Below are 23415 nucleotides of genomic sequence, written 5' to 3' on the forward strand. Positions count from 1 at the left end.
ATATTCATGTTTGATTTGCATTGGTATTATAATTATATGTAGGAAAGCATCAAACTGCATCATGTTTTTTCCCCAATATACCAAGATCGTTATATCATTTTTTATGAGGTTTTATTATGAAGTTGCGAGGAATCCCATGTAGTTAGGTAGGAACAGAATTGATCTCCAAAGCAGTTTGGGTCCATCAATGTGAAACTTCATGAGTGAAGTTTCTTTGGAATTTAAAGGGATCTTCATTGAAAGAGATGAATAGATATTTTCTATAATTTCTGGAGTTTCTATATAATTTTGGTCAGGAGAAGCTCAACATTCCGACTAAGTTAATAACCTTATTAGGAAGCTTATTCAGAAGCCTCAGTGGAAGAAGAATTCTTTATTTCTACCTTTCAAAAGCTGTTTATAAACAATGGATAAATTACAAAAGAATGAGTGCATTGGTTACCTTTCATTTGTAGTAAATGCCTTTTTTATGCTGATAGCCATTTATAGTTGTGTGCTTCAATTATTTTACTGGGAAGGGAGAGCTTAAAACCATTGGAGCTTGGCCTCTGCAAGCTTTCAGAAGTTACCTAGTAATACTGTATTCATGCATCTTCCTAAAGTTTTGAGGTATATTACCTGCCAACAGCAGATAAACTTATCTCCCCACCTCACCGCACATCCCCTGACCCTCCCCACCCCACCCCAATTTTTCTATGAAAAGCACCTACCTTTTATTAAATTGTTGACTTGGTCTGCAATTTGAAATTCTGTATGCATATCAGCTGGAAACCAGGAGTTCTGTGAGCAGCACTCTCACAGGTAAGAAGGAGCCCCTGTCAATGTTACCAGCAGGTTCAGGACAGAGGAATATCTCCCAAAGAAAATGCATGCTGACAGGGGTCAGACATGTTAATATGTTGAATTTTTTTTTTTTAACATGCGTCCTCAACAGTAGCAGGTCGCCTAGCTATATTAAGAAATGCGACTTGGTGTAATAGAAGTAGGAAATAAGAGAAGTGAGGAAGTGGAAGAGGAAAATGATGAAGGCAGATAAAAGGGCGGAGAACTCGTCTAACTGGCTTCAACTAGAGCATGACCAAGGTGATGGAAGGATGAGATGTGGACTGGCAGGAGGGCAGTGAAGTCCTTATCTTCATCCTTCCCCTTTCTTTTGCTCCATTTGCAAATCAACTGCACCCTCATTCATTGGGGGTATCAATAAATCCCTAGTTTTTGTTATTTCCACCATTTGGTGTGACTTCTAATTTTCTTATGTGTTGTCAATCTCTTGATGACATCCCACTCCCTTACCTGCAATAGTAGATTATTGTTGTTATTTTACCAGCAGCATTTGCATGACCAGTATTTTAGGAATTTGTCAAAAACCTTCTTTTGCATGTCAGAAGTAGCTGACTATCACAGAAGGGAAGTAACACTGTAAATTCCCTAGTGATAATGAAGGATAAAAATAGCATTATTAGTGGAAGAGTTAATCATGTTTTTAAGATTCTCTAGTTAACACAAGCTTACTTAGAAACTCCACTCAATATCAAAATGCTTTAAAGAACACTGATATTAGTACCTAGTAGGCTAGTACCTTTGGTAGTGGTATAGTGCATGCACGTAATTCTAATGCTGTGAATGGGGAAATCTTTCATGATCTTCCTTTTCCTTTTTGAACAATACGTCAAATATTCCTTATTCGGAGATCACAGATGTTTATCATTCCTGTTGAGTCATATCTGTTTGCAAATCAGCTTCTTCTCATTATGAAAGGAACTGGTTTCAGGTCCTCGACTTGGTACCGAAGGAAGCAGATGGTGAACATTTCGAGGATGCTCTTGCTCGTGTTCGTCGTTGCATTGGTGGTAGAAATTCTACAGAGGATGCAGATACTGACAGTGATTTAGAAGTGGTTGCTGAATCTTTCCTAGTCAATCTTCGTTGTCCTGTAAGTGGCCATATAATTTTTTGTGTAATGTAGATATATCTCTTTACCTATCTTGGAGCAGAATATATACTGCTGTTGTTTTTGTTTTCGGTTTGCGTCATGCTGCTATGAGATCCATTTTACTGGTCTTGAAGATGCTGAGTTATGAGGAATGATGTACTGAAAAAGGGAAAGAATTATATACACAGTACTGCTGATGGGGTTTTCAATCCGTGTGGGTTAAACTGCCTGCCAGAGCTGGTCCGATCTTAAGTTCTTGTTTTCCATGATCTGTCTATTTCACGTCAGAACATTAATTGCAGAGCATGCGGCAATATGTAGCTCCCAAGATAATAATTTGCTTTCTTTTATCTCCATACAAAATGGTCCATCATAATTGCAAAATATGTTCAGCAAAGGTTGACCTTTTGGAAGGAATATCAATTTAGCCAACATTTGACCAAATAATGTATCTTTTTTACCAAGTCATATGACATGGAAATGGTAATGCATGAGAGGAACTTTTAATAACTTGCATCTTTATGCTTATGCTTCTAGATCATTATATTACTGGCCCAGTGTATTTTGTTTGATAGAGGTATAAGTTGTATAGGAAAACTTAGATGTGTCCTACATTTAATGGTATGGAGATGGAGGAAATTCATCCACCCAATAAACATCGAGAGTTGAATTTCTGTTTTTTTTTTTTTTTTTGATGAAGTTCACCTCTAGGAATCCTCACCGATTTTCCTTTTTGGTTGTCTTAATGGATTTCAGATGAGCGGCTCTCGAATGAAGACTGCAGGCAGGTTCAAGCCTTGTGTCCACATGGGCTGTTTCGATCTGGAAACTTTTGTCAAACTCAATCAACGCTCTCGGAAGGTCACAATTTTTACTCAGTAATTTGCCTTTTCATTTTATTGTTTCTGTTTCTCAGAAAATCTTTTGCTTGCATGCAGTGGCAATGTCCAACATGCCTCCAGAACTACTCTCTTGAAAACATCATCATCGACCCATATTTCAATCGCATCACGTCACTGGTAGATTTCCCTTGAATTGTTCTTCACTAAGTTTGTTGATGTTTATGTTGATGTTCTGTTTTCACTGTTTTCTCCTGGTGACACAGTTGCGAAATTGTGGAGAAGATGTAGATGAGATTGATGTGAAGCCTGATGGTTGTTGGCGTGCAAAGATTGAAGGTGAATTTAAGGAGCTTGCTCAGTGGCACATGCCTGATGGTACTCTTTGTGCCAAAACAGATACAGAAGTAAAATCTGACTTGGAGAGCTTGAGGCAGGTTCAGCAGGATGGTACTTTTTCGGAAGGGAGATTAGGAATCAAAAGAAATTGGAATAGAATATGGGAAGCTAGCAATCTTGAAGACATGAAACGTTCATCTTCTGGAAGTCATGTTCTACGTAAGCTTGACAATTACTGCCAGAACATCATACCTATGAGCAGTAGTCCCACTGGAAGTTGCAGGGATGGAGAAGATCCAAGTGTCAATCAAGAAGGTGAGGGGCATTTAGATTTATCTCTGAATAATGGTCATGAGCTTGATTCTTTTACACTCAATTTTGATCCAATATATGTTGAGGACGGAATCCTTCCTGCCACATCAAAGGATATCATTGTCCTTAGTGACTCTGATGAAGATAATCTTATGTTGATCTCTCCTGAAAATGCCTATAAAACTGGTCCATCTGATGATACTGGAATACATTTTACTGCCATCCACCCTGGAGTTTCAGAAAGATATCCTGAAGACCCTGGCCTGGGAACAAGTGGAACTTCATGCCTTGGTATGTTTAACAATAATGGCGATGATTTTGGAATGCCACTCTGGCCAATGCAGACATGCTTGCAGACAGGACCAGGCTTTCAGCTATTTGGAACTGATGCTGAAGTTCCAGATGGCTTAGTTGGTTCACATAATTCCCTTGGCTGTGCAGCAATCAATGGCTATGGTTTGGCATCTGATGGTGATCTAGGGGATGCTTCTTGTGTCCTAGATCTTTCGAACTGTCATTCTAATACTGATGTGAGTGGAAGCTTGGTTGATAATCTGCCAGCATTCAGTAGCATCAATGCTTCTCTGCAAAATTTTTTCCCTAGCCAACCAGTTGATGTTGCTATGCAACCCGATTTACATGATCGCACTGAAATGCAAAATGGGGTTCATTCTGATGCTTGGATATCCCTTACACTTGCTGCTGGTGGAGGGCACGGTGAGTCTACTTCTGCAAATGTGCTGAGCCCAGGCCAACATTTAGCACCAAAGGGAAGTAGGACAGAGCCATTGGAAGATGCTGGTTTGTACCTTTTCTTTATGTAGCATTTCATTTGCTATTTATGTTTCTTAACATAACATTAAGGACATTGTCTGACATAGCTAGCTCAACTTTGAACAGTTCCCACATGTTTAAATTGCTGAACCTGCATGTTGTTAGGTAGAGGTGCTTCGCTGCTAAGTTGTCTGACCATTACCTCCAAGTAGCTCAACATGATAAAATCTCCTTTCAGTACCATATCTTTAAAATGTTAATCCATTATCTTATCGAAATACTTAATGTAATAAGTTGATTAGGCAACAGTACTTGCTGAAAAGCTTATATCCAATGCCATACTACATTAAAGAAATAGTAAAATGTGGCCATGCCGTGTGCCGATGCTTCTGCCAGGCATTGGTGGGAATTGCCTTTTTCTTTTTGCTCTTTTTTCTTCCTTTTTTTTTTTTGCCCTTGAAAGAAAGGGAGGGAGACCACCTGGTTAAATTGCCCACGTGCAAATATTTGGAGGTGCACCACCCCTGACCTGAACCTAGAACCCCTTCTTAGGGAATGCGACTGCTGCAGCAATTTCTATTTCATGTAGGAACTGCCTTTTTCATGTCTCCATATTCAGTGTTCTGGTATTGTTGAATTCCTAAAGTGTTAATGTAACACTTGCATCTCTTTATGCGACCATACGAGGATATAGCATATGTATTACTTGCGTATGTGCTAGTGCTTTCTGATTTCGTGGTCTATATTGCTTTATTATTTATTGATCTCTAGCATCCTGCCTCCTTCTTGCTTATGGCTTCAATGAGTTTTGACTGAAAAAAACTTGTTCATGGTTGGTTTTACTAATCTTGTGCTTTTGTGATGCTTCTCAATATTCGTTTATGCTTAACTTGTGGATGCAGCTTCATTGCTTTTGAGCATGAATGATGACAGACCCAACAAAGCAAATTCAAATACCCAAAGGTCTGATAATTTATTCTCACATCCCCGGCAACCACGGTCTGTTGCGCCTCATCTGTGTCTGTCAATAAATATTGATTCTGATTAGTCATTGGGAACTAACGGGATGATACTTTCTATCTGCACTAAGAGGTCGCTTCCCACCTCTGCATGCTGCTTGCTATGCTTTTGGTGATCATTTATTTTATTAGAGAAAAGTCCAGACAATCCTATCTTGCTGAGAGGAAGAAGAATCATGGCAACTGATCACCACTGCAAGTGGCATATTTAGGTGTTCAAGAGTGCGTCAAGCATATCCAAATTGCATGCCTGATAAAAGGCTTGAATCCGTGATAGTTTTTTGCATGTTTTCAGTGTTTTGTGCAGACAGATCCTCTAATTCCAACATATTGGTCAGCTCCAGAAGAATTTTTTTTTAATTTGAATTGCAGGCTGAATGCATTTACAGCAAGTCGTACAGTACAGTGACAGGAGATGAGAAATAGAGGCCTTCCCAAGGTGTAAGCCAAATTGCTGGGAGGGCTTGTGTATCATAATTGTATCTGGGTTCAATTTGTGTAAATTCATGTGCTTCTTGAATTTTGGTGACAATTGGAGAAAAATGCTGCAAAAGTTCAAATATTTTAAATTAGATACGTGCCTACCATGATTGGTGGTTTTTCATATGCAAAATGTTGATTGAATTGCTCCAGTTTTTTTTTTTTTTTTTGCTATAATGGAACATTTTATTGCTGACACATTTGTATGCTCTCTGGTTTTTGAATGAGCAATGCAAGTTTTCACATCTTTCTTGATTTTCAATTTTTTTTTTTTTCATCATGAATTACATGCCTTTAGCCGATGGCAGGCAGTTCTTTGTCACCTATGCTAGACTCAACCCCTCTTTATGTGTGTCAACGTTGGCAATCGTATCTAATTACTGAAGTGTTTTTGCTCCATGATTATAGAATTTTATCTGTTTGTCAGGCAAAGCTATCTGGATGTTGGAATAGATCTGGACAAGGTCGATTTTGCACTGGGCAGCCCTGGAGTTTCGTGCCTTGGTTCTGAGATAGCTTACCTGGTTGGAGGCGCACGACCGCGGAGACCAATATCAACTCCAAGTGTTTATTTACGAGGCTCAAATTCAAAATTACGTGTCTAAATTAACAGTAAGCTTTCTTCTATATTTTGAGTTTATTAGTGGTGTGCTTCATATGCTCCTTATGGAACTATAGAAGATGTTAATGATCATTCTCTATGAATTCCCTCTTGATCAATGAAATCACCAGGATCTGTTCCTTGTGTGCATGGGTCCGGTTAATTGTGGGATCGGTGGAGCACATACATGTTTGCTTTCGACTATCTCATGTTGTCCTTCATTCATCTTAAATTTTCATTAAGTATAATTTATCGGAAACAGCTATACGATTAGTAGACGGAAGCATAAGAACAACTTATTCACAAAAGAATGAGGTATCCCGTATTTTTTTTCCCGCAAAAAACTAGTTAGCAGCAGATTTTTTTTTTTTTTTTTTTGAAGGGGCATAAAATGACATCATTTTTAGTCTTGTTTCGTGTCTTCACATTGGAGAGTTTTGTCATACGAGAGTGGATGCATCAACCCATTTGTGAAAACAAACATAGAGATAAGACCGTCCGGCAACGTCTGTTTCCTCTCAAAAGTATGGTAAGATTTTTTAAAACTCAAAAAATAAAAAAGAAAACAAACAAACGAAAAAAAAAAAAGGAAGAGGAGTATGGTAGGATTTTTATATGCCCGATCTAGCGCAACCTAGAGGGCGTTACCACATTCAACAAAACAAATATATACCAGCATCCAATGAGTGAATTAAAATTCAGGAAAAAAAATAAGAAAAATGCCAAATTTGTAGTTTACCGAAGGAGTACTCAGCAACTGAAATGCCATTTGTTTCTTAAGCAAATGACGTTCGGGCACTTCATTAGCAATCTTGTGCCAAAATGATCTGTTGGTTTATCATGGACCGAGATGGAATGTAGGATAAAACCAAGCTCAAGGAAGCTAGGGTTAGCTTTAACTAAGCTTATTCTAGGATAAAACCATCCGGCCTGTTGACCAACCTAATTCTTACACCGAATTGCGTCACATCACATGGCTGGAGAGTTCATTTTTTCGGTGCATAGCAGGAGAGTTCTTTGGTGCCACCTTGTTCCCCTACCAACTCATTATACTTGAGCTGGCTGAGCCTTGCACATGATCTGTGGAAGTCCCATGCTCGATTAGAGTGTCCAAAGAAAGCAAGTACACAAAAAGTGGGGCAAAAAGCAGAGGAAAAGAGAGATGTGAAGTCATTGTTGAGACAGAAAAATAGAGACAGCCGCCATTAAAAACTCAGGATGCATGAAGAAATTTGAGGAAAGTCAAACTCTGGGGTTGGCGCCACAACTCCCAAATCCACGTTATACATAATGATGTTATAGTCAAAATATATTCTTTTATATGTGAATTACATTAGTACTTTATAGTTGTGAGTAAAAATATATTTTTGCCTGATAATCTATGAAAAATAAGAAAATATATGATGTTGTATTATTATATTATGGGATAATTATAATTTTTTATCTGAGATTAGATCCGATTTCACTAAACCCATGTGGTTTGAAAAGTAGCAGTTAACCCACTTGCGGTCATATCCGTCAAATACAGTTCTGCTCCGTTACCCACCCGCATGATAAAATGGGTTCAAAGATTTTTTTTTCAGGTCCTGTTGCATAGGAGAAAGAGAAAATAGAAGAAAATGGCTGCCAAATGTCAAATATTAGTAACGCCATATATCGATAGTTTTTCTCTCCAACTTAGGTCGGATCCCCTTCTTCTTTTCATTATTTTTTGTTGCGTCTACTGTACGACGAGAGGACATGCCCTCCATTCTTCTTATAGATTTCTATCATAAGGTGCTAATGCCTTGACCATAGTGAGCATGGTGGAGACAGGACGACCGTCCATAGCAATGACATGAAGGCAAATGAGAAGATGCTGTTGTGGTTTTGAACTCTCCCTATATAGTTTAAAATAAAAAAAATTATACATTGACCCCCCATTTCCCTCTACCATGCTTCATCGAAAATGCCATCCGTAAGTGATCCCCACCAGATAGCCCTACATTGTTATCACGAGAACAGAGCCTCATAAATGAAAATTTTATAGCCAAAGAAAGATCTTTCCATCAAAAATCCCCAACTCTACAAAATATCACGATTCTACCAAGATTAAGTTCTCAAAACCTCAATGAACCAACTACACCACCACAACTCACACAAAATCACATATACTTGTAAAATAAAAAAAAAAAAGATAAATGGGAAGAAGAATAAATAGAAGAAGGGGTCATCTTATTCTTCTTCCTTCGTAGTAGAGCCCTAGAAAAACTTCGAAGCCAAAAGCATATTAGCTCTCTCATCTACTCATTACAGTATGGAATCAACAAAAGAAAGAATTGGAGGAGCTTACACCATATTTGGAACATTTATGGATCTTCTTTCAAATTTTTCGCCATTCATGATGTTTTAACCATAGATTGTTTTCCATAATAATTTCAAATCTGTCCAATATCGCTGTTGCTTGAGGAAGATAATGACAATATGCTTTCAATTCGATAGAAAAAAGCTCAATTTGGAGAAGTTGATGACCCATCGAGAGATTTGGAAAAGAGCAGAGCATTCAAATCATGATGAAAAATTTTTGAATCTATTTTACTATACAGATGGATAATAGAGCAAGATTGTGTCGACAAATTTGACCACAAGTGAGTTAAATGCTATTTTTTAAATCACAAGAGTTTTAGTAAAATTAGACCTAATCTCATATGGAGAAATTATAATTATCTCTATATTATATTATTTATCTTTTAAGCTTGACCAAGATGATCTTGAAGGAATCAAATCTAGTTTTGGATAAACTTATTAATTGAGCAAGCTAAGTGCATGCTACTCATGAACAATTTAGTTGCATGACTACACACTATTGGCAGTTTAAGAAAATATAAAATAATAAAACTTGTGGGTACGAGTTGAATTATAAAATCTAATATCTTATATGCCAAATAGGATAGTAAAAATATGTTACTATCATTGTAGATTACAATTTTGATTCAACAAACTAAAAGCTCTTCTCAAGATATTAAGTAAAAAATCTTGCTGAGGTATTTATGGCTTTTCATGATATATTAATTCATGAAAATCATGATCATAAACACCGACTTTCTATAAGTACTATCGACTATTTAAATTTATTCTCTATGTCTTGCTCTTTGTTTTTTTTTTTGTAACATTACATAAACAACAACAGCTTTAAATATTTTTCTCAAAGAAATACCATGATCTTTTTTTCTACTCCTCCATTCTTCTTTTGTAACGTCAATTGAAAAACGACGTTCTACCGACTTTTCTAGAAGCTCACCACCGACCCTTCGTTTATAAACACGACATCTGCATCACTAAATTGGTGCCAACTCATCGTATATCAACAATGACCATTGCTGCATCTTTACGCAAACTTTTTTTTAAAAAAAGATAAATTTATAATCTACACCTAGAGTTCTATCCAATTTAGAGTCGAACCACAAGGAACCGACCTTCCAAATCCTAATCCTTCGTGTATCGATGATTGTGATTAATGAGCCTCACATGGTATCATAACGTGCATAGTTACATAGATAATCTCTAGACTTGCTTAATTGCAGGTACTGTATAATATATAGTTACATAGATAACTCTAGACTTGCTTAATTGCAGGTACTGTATAATATATAGACAGCTTTAATTAGAAGCATGGACTTCTCTTGTTGAACCATAAAATGGAGACAATGCAAGATCTAATGCAATGTAACATGTCACCTACCGAGTCCTTGCCACCTCAAAACAAGTGCGAAGTGTAGTGAACAAAAATGGTAGCACGAAACAGTGGTGCGACGCAGGCTGCATCTAACCGGTTTTGAGTGTTGGCGTCGGTTGCCCCAGCCTTACGTGGACGTCGGATCGGATTCCCCGCATAAAGGTTTCTGTACGCGCACGCGCCCACCGCTTACCAAAGTTTGTTCGGAGTCCCATTCCAAGCCACGTCACGAGCTTTCCAGCTCTCCGCGCTTTGGCCTTTCCGACACCCTTCCCTTTTAAAACCCCCCGCCATCGCGACTGGGATCCCCGCCCCTCTCACTTCGACTCCCATCCATGGCGAACCAAGAGGAAGCCAATCCCCTCCTCCAGCCCCGCCCCGACGCCGCTCCCAATGCCGGAGACAGTTCCTCGCCGGCCACCGTCAAGAGGCCAGCACGGTGGGCGGAGATTGAGCCCCCCATTGGGCGCCGGAGCGTCGTCCGCGAGCCGGTGGCGCGCAACCAGTGGAGCTCCGGCCTTTTCTACTGCCTCGGCCGCAACGATGAGTTCTGGAGCAGCGATTTGGAAGTTTGTGCGTTACCTCGTCTTCTCCCACTCCCCTTCCCCTTCTACGTTCTCGCCGACGGTTTCTTATTTTCGTTTTAGATCGCGCAGATCTAGGGTTTTCTAACTGGTTTATAGATGATTTATAGATGGTATAAAAGAAAAGAAGAAATTTTTGAAGCGGAATCTCGTGATCCCCGATTATTTTTATTTTTTCTTTGTCCAAGATGTATTGTTATAAGAAAGCTTCAAAGAACCGGTTCTATATCTGCTGTTATTTTCTCTCTATCTTGAACCGACTGCTATGGCAATGTTCAGGTCTTGTTGGAAGCATTGCTCCGTGTGTGCTTTATGGAAGCAATGTGGAACGGCTTGGATCTGGTCGTCAGTGGTTTGAGAATAGCTGCTTCCCTTACACTACTCTCTTTATGCTCGGGAATTCTCTTTTTGGCTGGAACTACCTGGCCCCATGGTTCTCTCATCATAGCCGTACAGCCGTTCGTCGCAAGTTCAATCTTGAAGTAAGTGTTCCACATTTGAAACAATATATACTCCATTGCATTATGGGCTGCACTTCATCATCATCTTCCGACATAATCATGTCTTTATGTTTGTATTCATAGATTTGTTGATGCTGACATGTTTGTTGGACTATTAATTCGTACATGTCCTCAGACAAATTGTTACACCTATGAGATTATAGTTGAAATATTTGCAACACAAATGTCGACTAGAGATTACATTATTCACATTTAGTTATCAGATGCAATGCCGTGGTATTTGGCTTCGGAGTCTTTTTTAACTTTTTGATGGTGAAAGGTTGAAGTCATCTAACCGGCTTCTCTTTTTTTGTCGTGAAAACAGGGTAGCTTTGAGTCGATGGCCAGAACATGTGGGTGCTGCCTTCGTGTCTTAGAAGATGAAGAGGCTCTGGAGCAGATAGAGACAGCCTGCGATTCCTTGACACATTACTTCTGCCACCCGTGCTCCCTCTGCCAGGAAGGTCGAGAGCTGCGCCGCAGGCTGCCTCACCCTGGATTCATTGGGAAAGCTATCTGGGTTATGATGCCTCCCAGGGCTCAGACCATGGGTCGTGGTGCCTAAAGAAGCTCTCATATCATTTCAGCTGCTGGGTATCGCATGAAGTTTGGTCGATGAACAGAGTTGCAGGCTTTCTAAACTAGGTTGCTTGGTACTTTAAATTCTGTAGTGTGTTGTGAGTCATGGTGTCAGCTCAGACTGAGGGTTGTAGAGCTACTAGTGAGGTGCTTGTTATGTAATGTCGTATGGGTGTTGGGTTGCTATTGTCTGAATCATTACGTATGTAGCAACATTAGCAACTATTGCAGCATATTTTCTATATTATGAAGCAATAAATTGAATTGGAGAAAGAACAACTCTGTTGTATTGCTTCAAAGTAAAGTATACAATATATGGGATATTTATAGACTACAAAGTCAAATATATATGGAAAATTTGATAGAAGATACAGAGAATATATAGAGAATACATGAGAAATATATTGGAGAATATTTTGGAATCATGAGATATTCTAGAATATTCACAAAGAATATATGAAGAAATGAAGAATACATGAGAGAATATTCTAAATTATGAGATATTTGAGAATATTCTTAGCATCCCCCCCTCAAATTTAAGGTAGTAGTGTAAAAACTAACTTGAGCTTGGATACCAAATCAAGAAATCTACTAGTAGAATGAGATTTGGTAAAGATATCAGCAAGTTGATCAATAGATAAAATATATAAACTGTAATTGTATAATCTCATCTCGAATATGTTGACAAATAAAGTGACAGTTGTTCCAATGTGTTTAGTGTGCTTATGAAAAATATTATTAGAGCAATTGAATGTTATTGTCATAATGTGAGAAAATAACATTTGAATATAAAACTCCTATGTCTCAAGAAGCCAACAAAGCAAAAAAAGCTTAGCGATAGTATTAGCTAATGCATGATACTTTGCTTCAGTACTGGAGTAGGCTACCACAATTTGCTTCTTGCTATGTCAAGAAATAAGAGAGTCTCCTAAGAAGTAATAGCTAGTGGTAGAGCATAAGTCAGTAGATTTCCATCCCAATCAGCAACAGAGAAAGGCATGCAAATATAAAGAGGACCAAATAGAAAAATGAAGGCTATGAACTAGAGTTCTTTTCCGCAACGAAGTATCTAAAGAATAGTAGCATAGTGCATAAACCAAGGAGCAACTATTAACTGACTAAGAATATGAATTGTATGGATAATGTCTAAAGAAATGACTTTAAGGTAAACTAAACTCTCAATAAGCTGGTGATAGAGAGTGGTGTCACGAAGGAATGCACTTTCAAATAGAGTCAATCCGACATTAGTTTCTAAAGGTGATGGGGTAATCTTATCATCAATCAACCCATAATGGAAGAGAAGATTAGAGGCATGCTGTGGAATCAATTAGGATACTTTTAATATTATATGATCAGTAATTTTGAATTTTCATAAAATATCAAATAAATTACTGATAGATATCTCGATATCTTTGATTATTAGAAGATAGCATACCAAATATGGTAATCTTAAATCATTTTGCTAATTATTAAATATAGATTAAGATCGTGGTGATCTAAGATCATCTTGATGATCCCATTTGGGCATCAAATGCCAGCATAGCTTAAGGAGGGATAGATGAACAAATTAATCCAACCCGCATTCAACTGGAACGGTTAGATTAGATTAGATTTTATCATATCAGATCGGTGGATTAGAGATGGACGGCCGAGATGTATATGAACCCCCGTCGTCTGCCTGTATATAATGGTCGCACCGCGCCATTGTCTCCGGAAACCCTAGATTACGAAAAAGGTAGCGCGAAGGTCGCGAGGAATCGGGCGGCGATGGTGAGAGATCGAAACCCTAGCCGTCGGCCTTCTTTGCAGCTTTCTTTCTTCCCTTGAGATCTAATCCGCCTGGATTTTCTCCGCAGACTTTCAAGCGCAGGAATGGCGGCCGCAACAAGCACGGCCGCGGCCACGTCAACTTCATCCGCTGCTCCAACTGCGGCAAGTGCTGCCCCAAGGTACTGCGATTTGATCTCTCCTCTATTTTGATTCTTCGATCGAGAGTGTCTTGCTGAATCCCTTAGTTTCTGTCAATATTCCTTGTTCACGGAGAATTTTACTCGTCGAATTAATATAAACGCCGGATCCTCGTCTTTTTAAGATCTGGTTCCTGTCATCCTGCTGATTCGATAGTACAACCCTTGGTTTATTTCTTTTGGACTTTCTTGCCAATTTTGAGCTTCAATGCTTTAGATTTGTTCCAGGATTATAGTTAGAGAATAACTGGAATTAACTTTAAAAATGTTTGGTTTCCTTGATTTGTGCCAAACAAGGACAAGGCTATCAAGAGGTTCCTTGTCAGGAACATTGTTGAGCAGGCTGCTGTGAGGGATGTCCAGGAGGCTTGTGTCTATGATGGTAGGTTTGATCTTATTCGTTCTTTCTTAGATGAGCTCGTTATTGTTATTATTTTTTCTTTGACCCAAGTATTAATTATTGAATCCTCTAGGGTACACTCTCCCGAAGCTGTATGCGAAGATGCAATACTGCGTCTCCTGTGCGATTCACTCGCATGTGGTCAGGGTCAGGTCTCGCGAGGCCAGGAGGAACCGTGAGCCACCACAGCGTTTCAGACGCCGGGTATTCTTCTCAAGAATTTAATAACTTTATTTCTTAGCTTCTTGGTGTACAGGCTCTTCCAGGCTTCTTGATTCTTATATTTAATGCTTTATTTGATATTTCTTGTCATTAGGGCCTTTTGTCCGTTGTTTTTATTTCTGATCATGAGATAAATTGTACATGATGGCAATTTTTAGTTCCATCAAATTTTATTAGTTAGTGGGATCAATTGGAAGTTAGCTTATATACATTATTTATTGTTTTTTTTTTCTATTAAAGAGGAAATCAAAGCCATTTGTCAGTTTTACTCCCTTGCCCTCCCCTTCTTCCACCTTTTAAGGAGTTGTCATGAAAGAGTTTTATAAAATTCTATCTACATGTATTGCTTGTTGCATGGAATGCTATCAATATGTCTATTCTGTATTATTAGTCACAGTTAACTTCGAGGATCTAAAGTTACTACAAATTTGCATGGTTGTCTTAAAAGCTGAACCTAGAAGTAGTGGAACTTTGAAAAGGAGGAAACACTTTTTTAGGAGATGGTAAGTAAGCACATTAAGCTAAGGCAGTGGTACACATGTTTTAGCCATATTCTTTTATATGTCATCCATTGGAAAAATTGTGAACATTGTCCTTGTCATTCTAGATCAATGAATTCATTGATTTTGGTCCTTGAACCATTTTTTCACGGTTGCATTCACTGATAACTCTTGTTCCACTTACATTATGATATGATCAGAAAGTTGTTGCCACCATGTGGTACGTTGATGTAAACACAACAATTTTTCCATCTGACAACTTCTTGCTTTTCTTGGCCATGGTTTTGGTAATATTGCAAAATTTCTATCTAATGATAGTGCATATGGTCATGTTGTTGCCTTTTAGAAGCTGACAATTGAGAAAATGGGTTGCGCTTAGGGAGTGAAATTACTATGTTTTTTAATTTAGATTGTTGATTTAATATAGTCCCAAAACCTTCTTTAAAGTTAACCTTTTACCCTTGCTCCAGCTTGTCCAACCTTTTGAGGTTTAATCTTTCCTAGCTGCATCCCAAAGGGAATTCTGACTTTTAACCATCAAAACTGAACAAATGATCAAATATTGATGCTATCAATATCTTTGACTGAGTTCCACCTTATGGGTGGGGGGAGGGTTGGTTGGATTGAGTGAGATATTGGATATTTTGGGAAGATGGTTGTTGTTTGGTGGTTTAGAGTCAATACTGTGCAGAGCAGGAGATGGTCCCTCTTGAATTTGTCATGAAGGTGAGTGCTCAATCTGAGTGATTATCTATACTTGCTTGTGCAGTCTTGCTAACTAAGTGGGCAACCTGCATTTTTTATCATTTAATAGAACAAGGTGGTGGCCTGGTGGGTTATTGTTATTCCATTTATTGCCATTATTTCTGGGCTTGGCTAAGAACATATTAGCAACAAATTCATTCTATAAGGATGATTGTTGATTGAGTGCACAAGGTTGTTGATGTTTGTGGGAATAGTGGCCATTAGTTTAGGTGAAGAGCTGGAAATGATCAAAGGTTATTGTGTTGTGCAGGTCATGAGATGACATGACATGGGACTATGTTTTCATGTGCTAGGGTGGAAAAATCAAATGGATCTGTGTTGGCCTGGATTGGTCCTCGTGGATACTTGCCAATGTTGATGTGTTAACAGCCATCTGAGAGATTAACTCGGATGGTCATTTGTGATCCATGGCTAATCATTTGGATCTCTGCAAATTTCTTTTGGTGTTATAATTACCAATAGAAACCTTAGAAAATGCATCGTCATCCATGGATGAAAGCAGGAATCTGGTATCCTATGTATCTTAATTTCTAGTTCCTCAGTAGTTCTAATGACCATGCGGAGTCCAACTTATGCCACTTTAAGTTCTATAAGTACTTGCCTGCTTTCTAGTTCCTCAGATTTATAGATTTGTTTATTAAGGAACATCTTGGCCTTTCAAACCCGTACAACCATCTTGCTGAGTGGGTAAGCTGTGGATGTCCAGGAACGTTAACTTTTCCATGAGCCATTTATGGAATATGATGGCCGAGCCACACGTTCCTACTTTTTGGTCATCATGACAAAGCTGAAGTTTGTTTTGGTTGGGAGAGGGCACCTTATTTAGGCAACACGGTCTATAGTCCTCTGAGTGTCCTGTCTACCCTTCTAATTTTTTCCACATTGATCAAACTAAAGTTTTAAATCCTTTAGGACAAAGGTATCCCGGTTTCTCCATAGAATTGGTCGTCTTGGTATCCCATCCGACAATCGTTTCGATCATGCATCCTGATAGATATCCTCCATCTTTTTTTCTTTCTTCTTTCCTTTCTTCCTTTTTTTCTCTACTTTTCTTTTTTTTTTCAGTTCTTTTTTCTTTCTTTTTCATCTCCCTTCTTTTCTTTTTTTCATTTTTCTTCTTTTTTCCTTTCATTTTTTTCCTTTTCTTTCTTTCTTCCTCTTTCTTCTTCTCTTCTTGCATGAATGGGTTTCGAATCCTGAGCCCGTCCTGATCCTGTTTTCTCACAGAAATGGGACAGGATAGTCGGGACGCCCCTGTCCCGCTGGGATATGAAACCTTGAATCAAACACAATTAGGGCACTTCTCCCCATTCGCAAACAAAAGAAATAGTGTTTGACCATTTGTCCCTTGTGTTATGATATGTGCAGGGGATTTGCAAAGAGGGATCATAATTTATACTTGATTAGCTGAGGGTGAAATTTTAGTTTGCAGATGTGCACAAATTGAGCCATTTTTGCGCAGTGTGTTGGGTAGTGTCCCATATGATCTAAAAGGTTGAAATGAAGGCCAATAGGTTTCTTCCTCTGACCAAAACAGAAACTCCTTTCTTTTGAGATTAGGACTGCTTGGATTTGAAGCATCTCTTGCCATAGATCGCTGTTAGTTTCATCCTAGCATTATCATCAACTTCATCAATATTACCATAAGCAGCTGCTTTGATGACAGCAGCACCAGGAAGACACCCACGTGCACATAATGATGCCACAGAAAAATTAATACAGTGCATTACTTAAAATTAGGGATAATGTGGGTTTCACAAAAGCTGAAATTCGGGAGGATATGATGGAGGCCATGACATCTTGATAACTTTTTTTTCCCATTTATTTTTTTCACTACTTTGACTTGTAAGGTAGTGAACCATTGATGTAGCGCACGGAGAAAACAAAACACTTCCAACTTTTCAAAAATGATAGAGACGAGAAAAATGCAGCTTTTTTTTTCCCCCCATCTTTCTAAATTTTTGGCTTCATCAGATTCTTTCCTTCATTAAAGGGACACAGCTTACGAACATTCACCGACAGCTATAGCTTTGCAAGGAAATATCATTGACTGCTTTTTAACATGTATTTTGTACCTTATTACTTGAGCAAGAGTAATGCAATTATTCAAGATAAAGCAACCTTTTTTTTTTTTTTTAATAAGTAGAAGACTTTGTCTGGCTTTTCTTCTGATCAGAGAATAGAACCATCTGATCTAGATCTTAGAACAACAAAAAATTGTAACTTATTGTGCTCATTAGTCCATACAAAAATCATATTTCTGGAATGATAAGAACAAAATTAACAACATGTTAGGACATGTTTGGTTGTTTGTGCTTATCTTTAAATTAAGTGTATTTTTTTGTCAATCATGTTTATATGGTTAAATTTATCAATTACTTGGTCATGATTTATCTTTTGGAGTATGTAGTTGGATGTTTCATTGATAAAATTCTCAAAGTATGAATTCTTTTAGCTTGATTATTTATTCAAGATATAAATTTTGGTATCTAATTGGAACCAAGACTTAACATACCTGTACCCGACTAAGGATGTGATGGATTTTATAATATTCTTGTTACCCGAACATGAACCCTACCTACTCCAAAAAGCCAGGTATGGAACAACCTGGGTGCGACCCGACCAGAGAGCACCCTTAGCTGCTCAGTCAAAAGACTGTCTAGGTAACTATTATATAGTCACTGTTTCTTGCCTGTGTTTATTTCTTGGTTATGCTTGTTTTGGTCGTTTTCATTCAACTAAACATTTGGTGTCGTTGAAGAGCTTTTAGAGAAGATGGTCAAGGAAAAAGGTAGTTTTGAATTTGTTTTTATTTTTTTCGGTTGTGATGGTTATGTTTTTGTTAGGTTTAAATATGGTGCTTTTTTCAGACAGGAGCATTTGGTTTAGTGAGCCATAGTTGGGTTGCTATGAATTGTCTATGGATCAAGATTTGGGCAATAACCAATTAGCTGCGATCTGAATCCTAAATTTATTTAATTAAAAAATTAAGAGTTGCAAGCATCATACCACAACGATTTTCCCTTGGAGTATGAATAGTTACGCCTGTCTGGCCACGTGCAACGACTATGGAATAGGCCCCAGGATTGATATGTTTGTAAATGCTTGGTGATCACACATTATTATAAAAGTTGACCGACATTACCAGATGCTAGTCCTTGTATCTTAAATGTTATATTATTGTGCATACCTGGTCAAATCATGAAACAGCATGACATTTGCAGCCTCCTGTTATGATACAGTAATGAATTATTAACTGCCTTCTGTCCTGCATTTTGTATAGGATGACATGGCAAGGCCTGGCCAAGGACCTCGCCCGGTTGGAGCTGGAAATCCCGGTCGTCCTTGAAGGCTTATTAGCCGTTTGAGCTGAAAAGAGTATGGTTTTTTGATTGGGATGTTAAGCATTGAATATTATCCCGACTATAAACGACCAGTTAGGCAGGTCGAGTACTGTTTACCATTTCTAGATTTGTTTAAGTTTTGGAGACCCCTGTGGACTACTATGAAGAGTTTTCGAACCATTTTCTGTGGTTTTTGCTTTTATGCTTCCATGCATGTTTGTTTGGTGAGTTATTTTATCAGAAATTTGGCACTCATATGATAATGCTCAAAGCAGTGTTATTACTGGAATACAAATCTCAAATGAAAAGTGAAGGTTGTGTAATTTGTTTATTTGATCATTTTGCTGGTAGCTCCTTAAGAATTACAGGTCAGCCAGTGTCCCTCGTTTATTCTCTGTTACTTTTCGTGTGGGTTGATCGAGCAACTTGCTTCGACAGTCGGGTCAATTTTTTCTTAATTTCATTAAGCTTGTACCTTGCTTAGAGGTTTCTGACACAAGCAGTGTTTGGAATATCGACGGATCACCAACAAGTTTCACGGCGGCCCATTAGAGGGTGACAACTCAGGATGTGAACGTTGTGTCGATTACTAGTCGCCTGAATGGTGACCATTTGAGATTCACATGTACGGTCGAAGGTTCAAAGACAAATTATTCAATGGCTTGCTGATATAACAACCTCACGATAAACTAATGATGAAAGATAATGGGGAAGGTCGTTGGTTTTCTTTACTGGTAAATGGTTGGGAGGCTGGTCACTGTCATGCCGCAGCTGTAGCCCGAGGTGTGATTAGCCGTTATTCTTGGTTTGGCAAATTAGACATACAATTTATTTGTCTCATATTACTGTCCGAAAGGATTGATTAGCCCTCCAACGGTTAAACTCAGTGAAAGGAAAGATATAAAATATTTTTTTCTTGGAAAATGTATCTGAAAAACTTGTGACACGGTCATACGGTATGATTGTCCTCTCGAAAGGTGGTTATACGTAAGTAATTGCCTAAGTGAGGATATAGATTCATAAGTGCTTGTGCGTTATCCAGTGCTACGACCCCTGGATACTGCCAGGTAGTTCCGAAGACCGAGAAAAAACCATGAACCACTTAATATGTTAAATCAGGAAAAAAAAAATCCATTGTCGCTTTGTGGGCGAGACCTAATTTTTTTCCTTGATTTGAAACATGACTGCTATGAATCATCCAACACGCCAAGGTGTGGTTGATTCAATGGTTTGGCTCGTCCTGCAGCGATGTGACGGATCGTTGTTGCTTGATATAGCACACAACCTTGTGGAATGGTGAAAGAAGAATTGTATTTTTTCAAAAAAAGCTATTTATTTAATGGATCGACCTATTTAGTCAGGACCAGTCCAGTAGGTATGGAAATAGCCAGTGTAAGCACGGTCACCTAAGGTTGGTCATGTAAAGCTCAGTATTTCATTGGCTATGCGGTATACAGTAGGTAAACCGGTAAAGGCTATGCCCCTGCTCGCCATTATTGAGTTCTAAATTAAATAACAAATCAAAACACTTGGGCCAGGCCTATGGCCAGGCAAAACAGTGACGATATGTGCAGTATCCACTCCCAGTGCTCAACCTCGAGGTACCAAAGAGGTGGGGACTCGCCTGCGGCCCTTCATCCCCCACCACCACCACCCACCCGGCCGGAGAGCGAGATCTATAATCTTATCGCAAGCGGAGTAAATAGCGGCAGTGTCAAACCAGTTAGTCACCATAAACAAATCTAAAATCCCCGAAGACTTAGGTCTGATGACGTTAGTTTACTCCTTTTGAGGCGTACGGACACGGATAGCTTCTTCTCCACGTAGATATATGATTGTCTCTTCCATTTCCCTTGCAGAAAGTGATGTGAGTGGAGATTCTCTCCATTCTCGGATTCCCACAAAAATAATAGATCTCGAGGAAAAACATTAAATTATCCCGTTTCCTGAGAGAGAGAAAATAGATAGATTAGGGTAGAAAGGGCACTCGAAGTAGTTCGTTACTAATCTCCCAGACATTAACTTTGTACATCAATTACCACTCGCTAAACAAACAAAAGACGACGCTTACAGCAAAAATTTAATTGGAAACCAGTAGAAATATTTGGATTTTTGGATCAGCTTCAGCGGTGGAGTGGTGGTGGTGGGGGCCGCTCCTCGTGTACGAGGGACGACCTGCCGTTGCCGTTGTTGGCCCAAAAACAGTAAGACGCTTCCGGGACCACGGCCCTCCTCGCCGGCTCCGACTTGCACCGCGTCAGGACCAGGGGCCGCGATCCTTCCTCTCCCTCCTCCCCTCCATCTCTCGAGCTCCCATTGCTCGAGTTCCTCCCCTCCTTCTCCTCCTCATCATCTCCCACTTCCATCTTCTTCTCTGCCGGAGAAGACTTCGATTCCGATGGCGGAAGCGGAGAGACAGAGACCGGGAACCGGTTGGCGGCCAGGGACGGCGCCCGGTTGTGCGGAGCCGATCGGCATCTCATCAGCAGCAGCGCGTTCTTCGGCGGCGTCATCGTCGCCGACGAAACGAAAACCCTAGTCTCATCCTCCTCCTCCTCGTTCTCCAATTTCTCCTCATCGTCGTCATCGTTCCTATATTCTTCTCGATCCGATTCAAAAACTCCTCCTCCTCCCACCATTTCTATCGGTGGCTTCATGAGATCTGCATCCTTTTCGATTGATCTTCTCTGCTGGTACCTCCCGGTTTTTCCAGATCGGAGGCTAAACTCCCACTGCCGCCACCACAACCACCGCCACGGCCGCCTGCCTGAGTCCTTTCTCCAGCCAGCGAACATGCCGCAAAGCAGCGGCCTCTGGAGGCATCGGCAACGCTCCACCGCCGTCGCCCGTCGGGCGCCTCTCCTTGGACTTCAACGTCGTCGTCGTGTCCCTGTTCTTCTTGTTCTTATTCCTGATCCGGACCTGGCCGATGCACGTGACCTTGGGCGACGACGGCTCCCCTCCTCCCCCGCCCCGGCCCGGGCATCCCCCTCCGCCAGCCGCCCCACGCTCCGGCTCCGCGTCACGAACATCGGGCTCGACCGTGCCGCCCCTCCCCGCCCCCTGCTCTTCCCCGCGCCCCCCAGCAGCCTCGCCAACCCCGGCGCTGGCAGCTTCTCCGACCGCCCAGGGCTCGTTCCCACCATCATCCCCTTCCCCACCGCCCCCGGCGCCGCGGCCGTCGCCGCCGACTTTATCATGGCTTCGTTCCGGTGTTTCGAATCACAGGTTGGATAGGGGAAGGGAGTACATGAATGGTGGTCGCGTGTGCTTCCTCCCTCTCTCTGGCTTTGCTCAACTGCACATATAGTCACGGAAAGAAAGATAAGATGTAGGTGGCGTTTCTTGTTTCCTCTTTTATTTCTCCTTTAAAAAAAAAAAAAAGTAATAAAGGGCAGGAGTTTACTAATTTATTGTCTTCCATGTAGTGGGGGCTGCACGAGCGGGTGCATCAGCTGGCGAGGTATTCTATTCCACCTATTAGTATTCACGTTTACTAGTTTTTAATCCTTCTTTCGACTTTTACGTATTAATTTAACAGCTGTTTGCTCTCTGGCTTGCGATGGGAATGGTGAATGACATCTGCCCCTTTCGAATTTTTTTTTTTTTTTTTACTTTGTGACAAGACCCCTTCGGATTGTTCCTTGTTTTCTTTTGTTTTAACTATATCGGATAATTAGCCCTAAATTTCCACATAATTCATAGATCAGAACAATACAACCTGTAAAGTGATGCTGGATCTATATAAATATCTAAAATATTTTTAAATGAATCCGGCCAAATTTTATGAGGAAAAAAAAAAAAAGACATCTTTTTTTGGCCCACTCCAAAATTATTCATGGATATTTATGAATATTGATCTAACTAAGTCTGAAATTTTATGATTTTGTTGGTTGTATTGATCCAACCCGATACATCCCATATGATTTTCAATCCAACCCTTCAAATAAACCCTTAAAGGATCGAGAATCTTGAGGTTTCTACATCATTTATTTATCATCCGATTTCCGTTTGTTTTGGTTTATGGGGATCAGGTGTGCATTTTTAAGCTGGAAGGCTGGAATAAGGACCTGCTCACTTTGATAGCATGGTATGGAAGCGATTCCTTTTGCTTTCTCGGGAGGGAAAGAAGGAAAAGGCGCATTGCTTTGTTGTGGTGGTTTAAACTATGTCTTGTAACGGGGAGGCAAGATCGTCAGGTAAATCTCGAAAGAGTGGCCCAAAGGAATGGCTGTGTGGATGTGGCATTATTCATTAACCTTGTGCCATCTTCCTTTGGAAGTGATCCCCAAGCAATTTCCTACTGAAAGAGACGTGTCTTGAGGTATGCCACGTCGAAAGTGGAATTACCTTTTTGGGTTTCAGCTTCTACCTCTAGCATTTCTGCATTTCATTCTGCACTAGGTTTATTCTCTATGCTTTTTGTCTTCTTAGATCAATTATTTTTTTGAAAAATGCCTCATGTAGACCCATACTGCTGCTTGCCCTTGCAAGCACACTCATTTGACAGTGATATGTCATCATACAAACAAATGTGACGTA

At 39.7% G+C, this 23415-nt stretch overlaps 4 protein-coding genes across 5 annotated transcripts in view; 3 read left to right on the forward strand and 1 right to left on the reverse strand.

The window, feature by feature from the left end:
* The window catches only part of LOC105044639 (E3 SUMO-protein ligase SIZ1), a 30984-nt gene extending 25164 nt beyond the window's left edge, over positions 1-5820 (forward strand). For both annotated transcript variants that reach the window (XM_073257239.1, XM_073257238.1), the window contains 5 exons: positions 1772-1933; positions 2690-2794; positions 2872-2952; positions 3039-4224; positions 5100-5820. In XM_073257239.1, coding sequence (XP_073113340.1) covers positions 1772-1933; positions 2690-2794; positions 2872-2952; positions 3039-4224; positions 5100-5245 — 1680 coding nt within the window. In that variant the 3' untranslated portion in view covers positions 5246-5820. The remainder of the gene's footprint in view (positions 1-1771; positions 1934-2689; positions 2795-2871; positions 2953-3038; positions 4225-5099) is intronic.
* Positions 5821-10256: 4436 nt separating this feature from the next.
* LOC105044638 (cell number regulator 8) lies at positions 10257-11837 on the forward strand. Its single transcript, XM_010922604.3, has 3 exons — positions 10257-10585; positions 10876-11078; positions 11422-11837. Exons 1-3 carry the CDS (start codon positions 10348-10350, stop codon positions 11659-11661), a joined length of 681 nt encoding a protein of 226 aa, XP_010920906.1. The 5' UTR covers positions 10257-10347; the 3' UTR covers positions 11662-11837.
* Positions 11838-13297: 1460 nt separating this feature from the next.
* LOC105044637 (small ribosomal subunit protein eS26y) lies at positions 13298-19204 on the forward strand. The gene is made up of 5 exons (XM_010922603.4): positions 13298-13445; positions 13532-13624; positions 13940-14024; positions 14116-14246; positions 18813-19204. Exons 1-5 carry the CDS (start codon positions 13329-13331, stop codon positions 18876-18878), a joined length of 492 nt encoding a protein of 163 aa, XP_010920905.2. The 5' UTR covers positions 13298-13328; the 3' UTR covers positions 18879-19204.
* Positions 19205-20789: 1585 nt separating this feature from the next.
* LOC105044636 (uncharacterized) lies at positions 20790-22201 on the reverse strand. Its single transcript, XM_010922602.4, is given in 3 exon segments — positions 20790-21716; positions 21718-21837; positions 21840-22201. Coding segments are annotated over 3 exon segments (1074 nt in total). The 5' UTR covers positions 22074-22201; the 3' UTR covers positions 20790-20996.
* Between the last annotated feature and the right edge of the window lie 1214 nt (positions 22202-23415).

Source organism: Elaeis guineensis, chromosome 5 (assembly GCF_000442705.2).
Source record: "Elaeis guineensis isolate ETL-2024a chromosome 5, EG11, whole genome shotgun sequence".
Lineage (NCBI taxonomy): Eukaryota > Viridiplantae > Streptophyta > Magnoliopsida > Arecales > Arecaceae > Elaeis > Elaeis guineensis.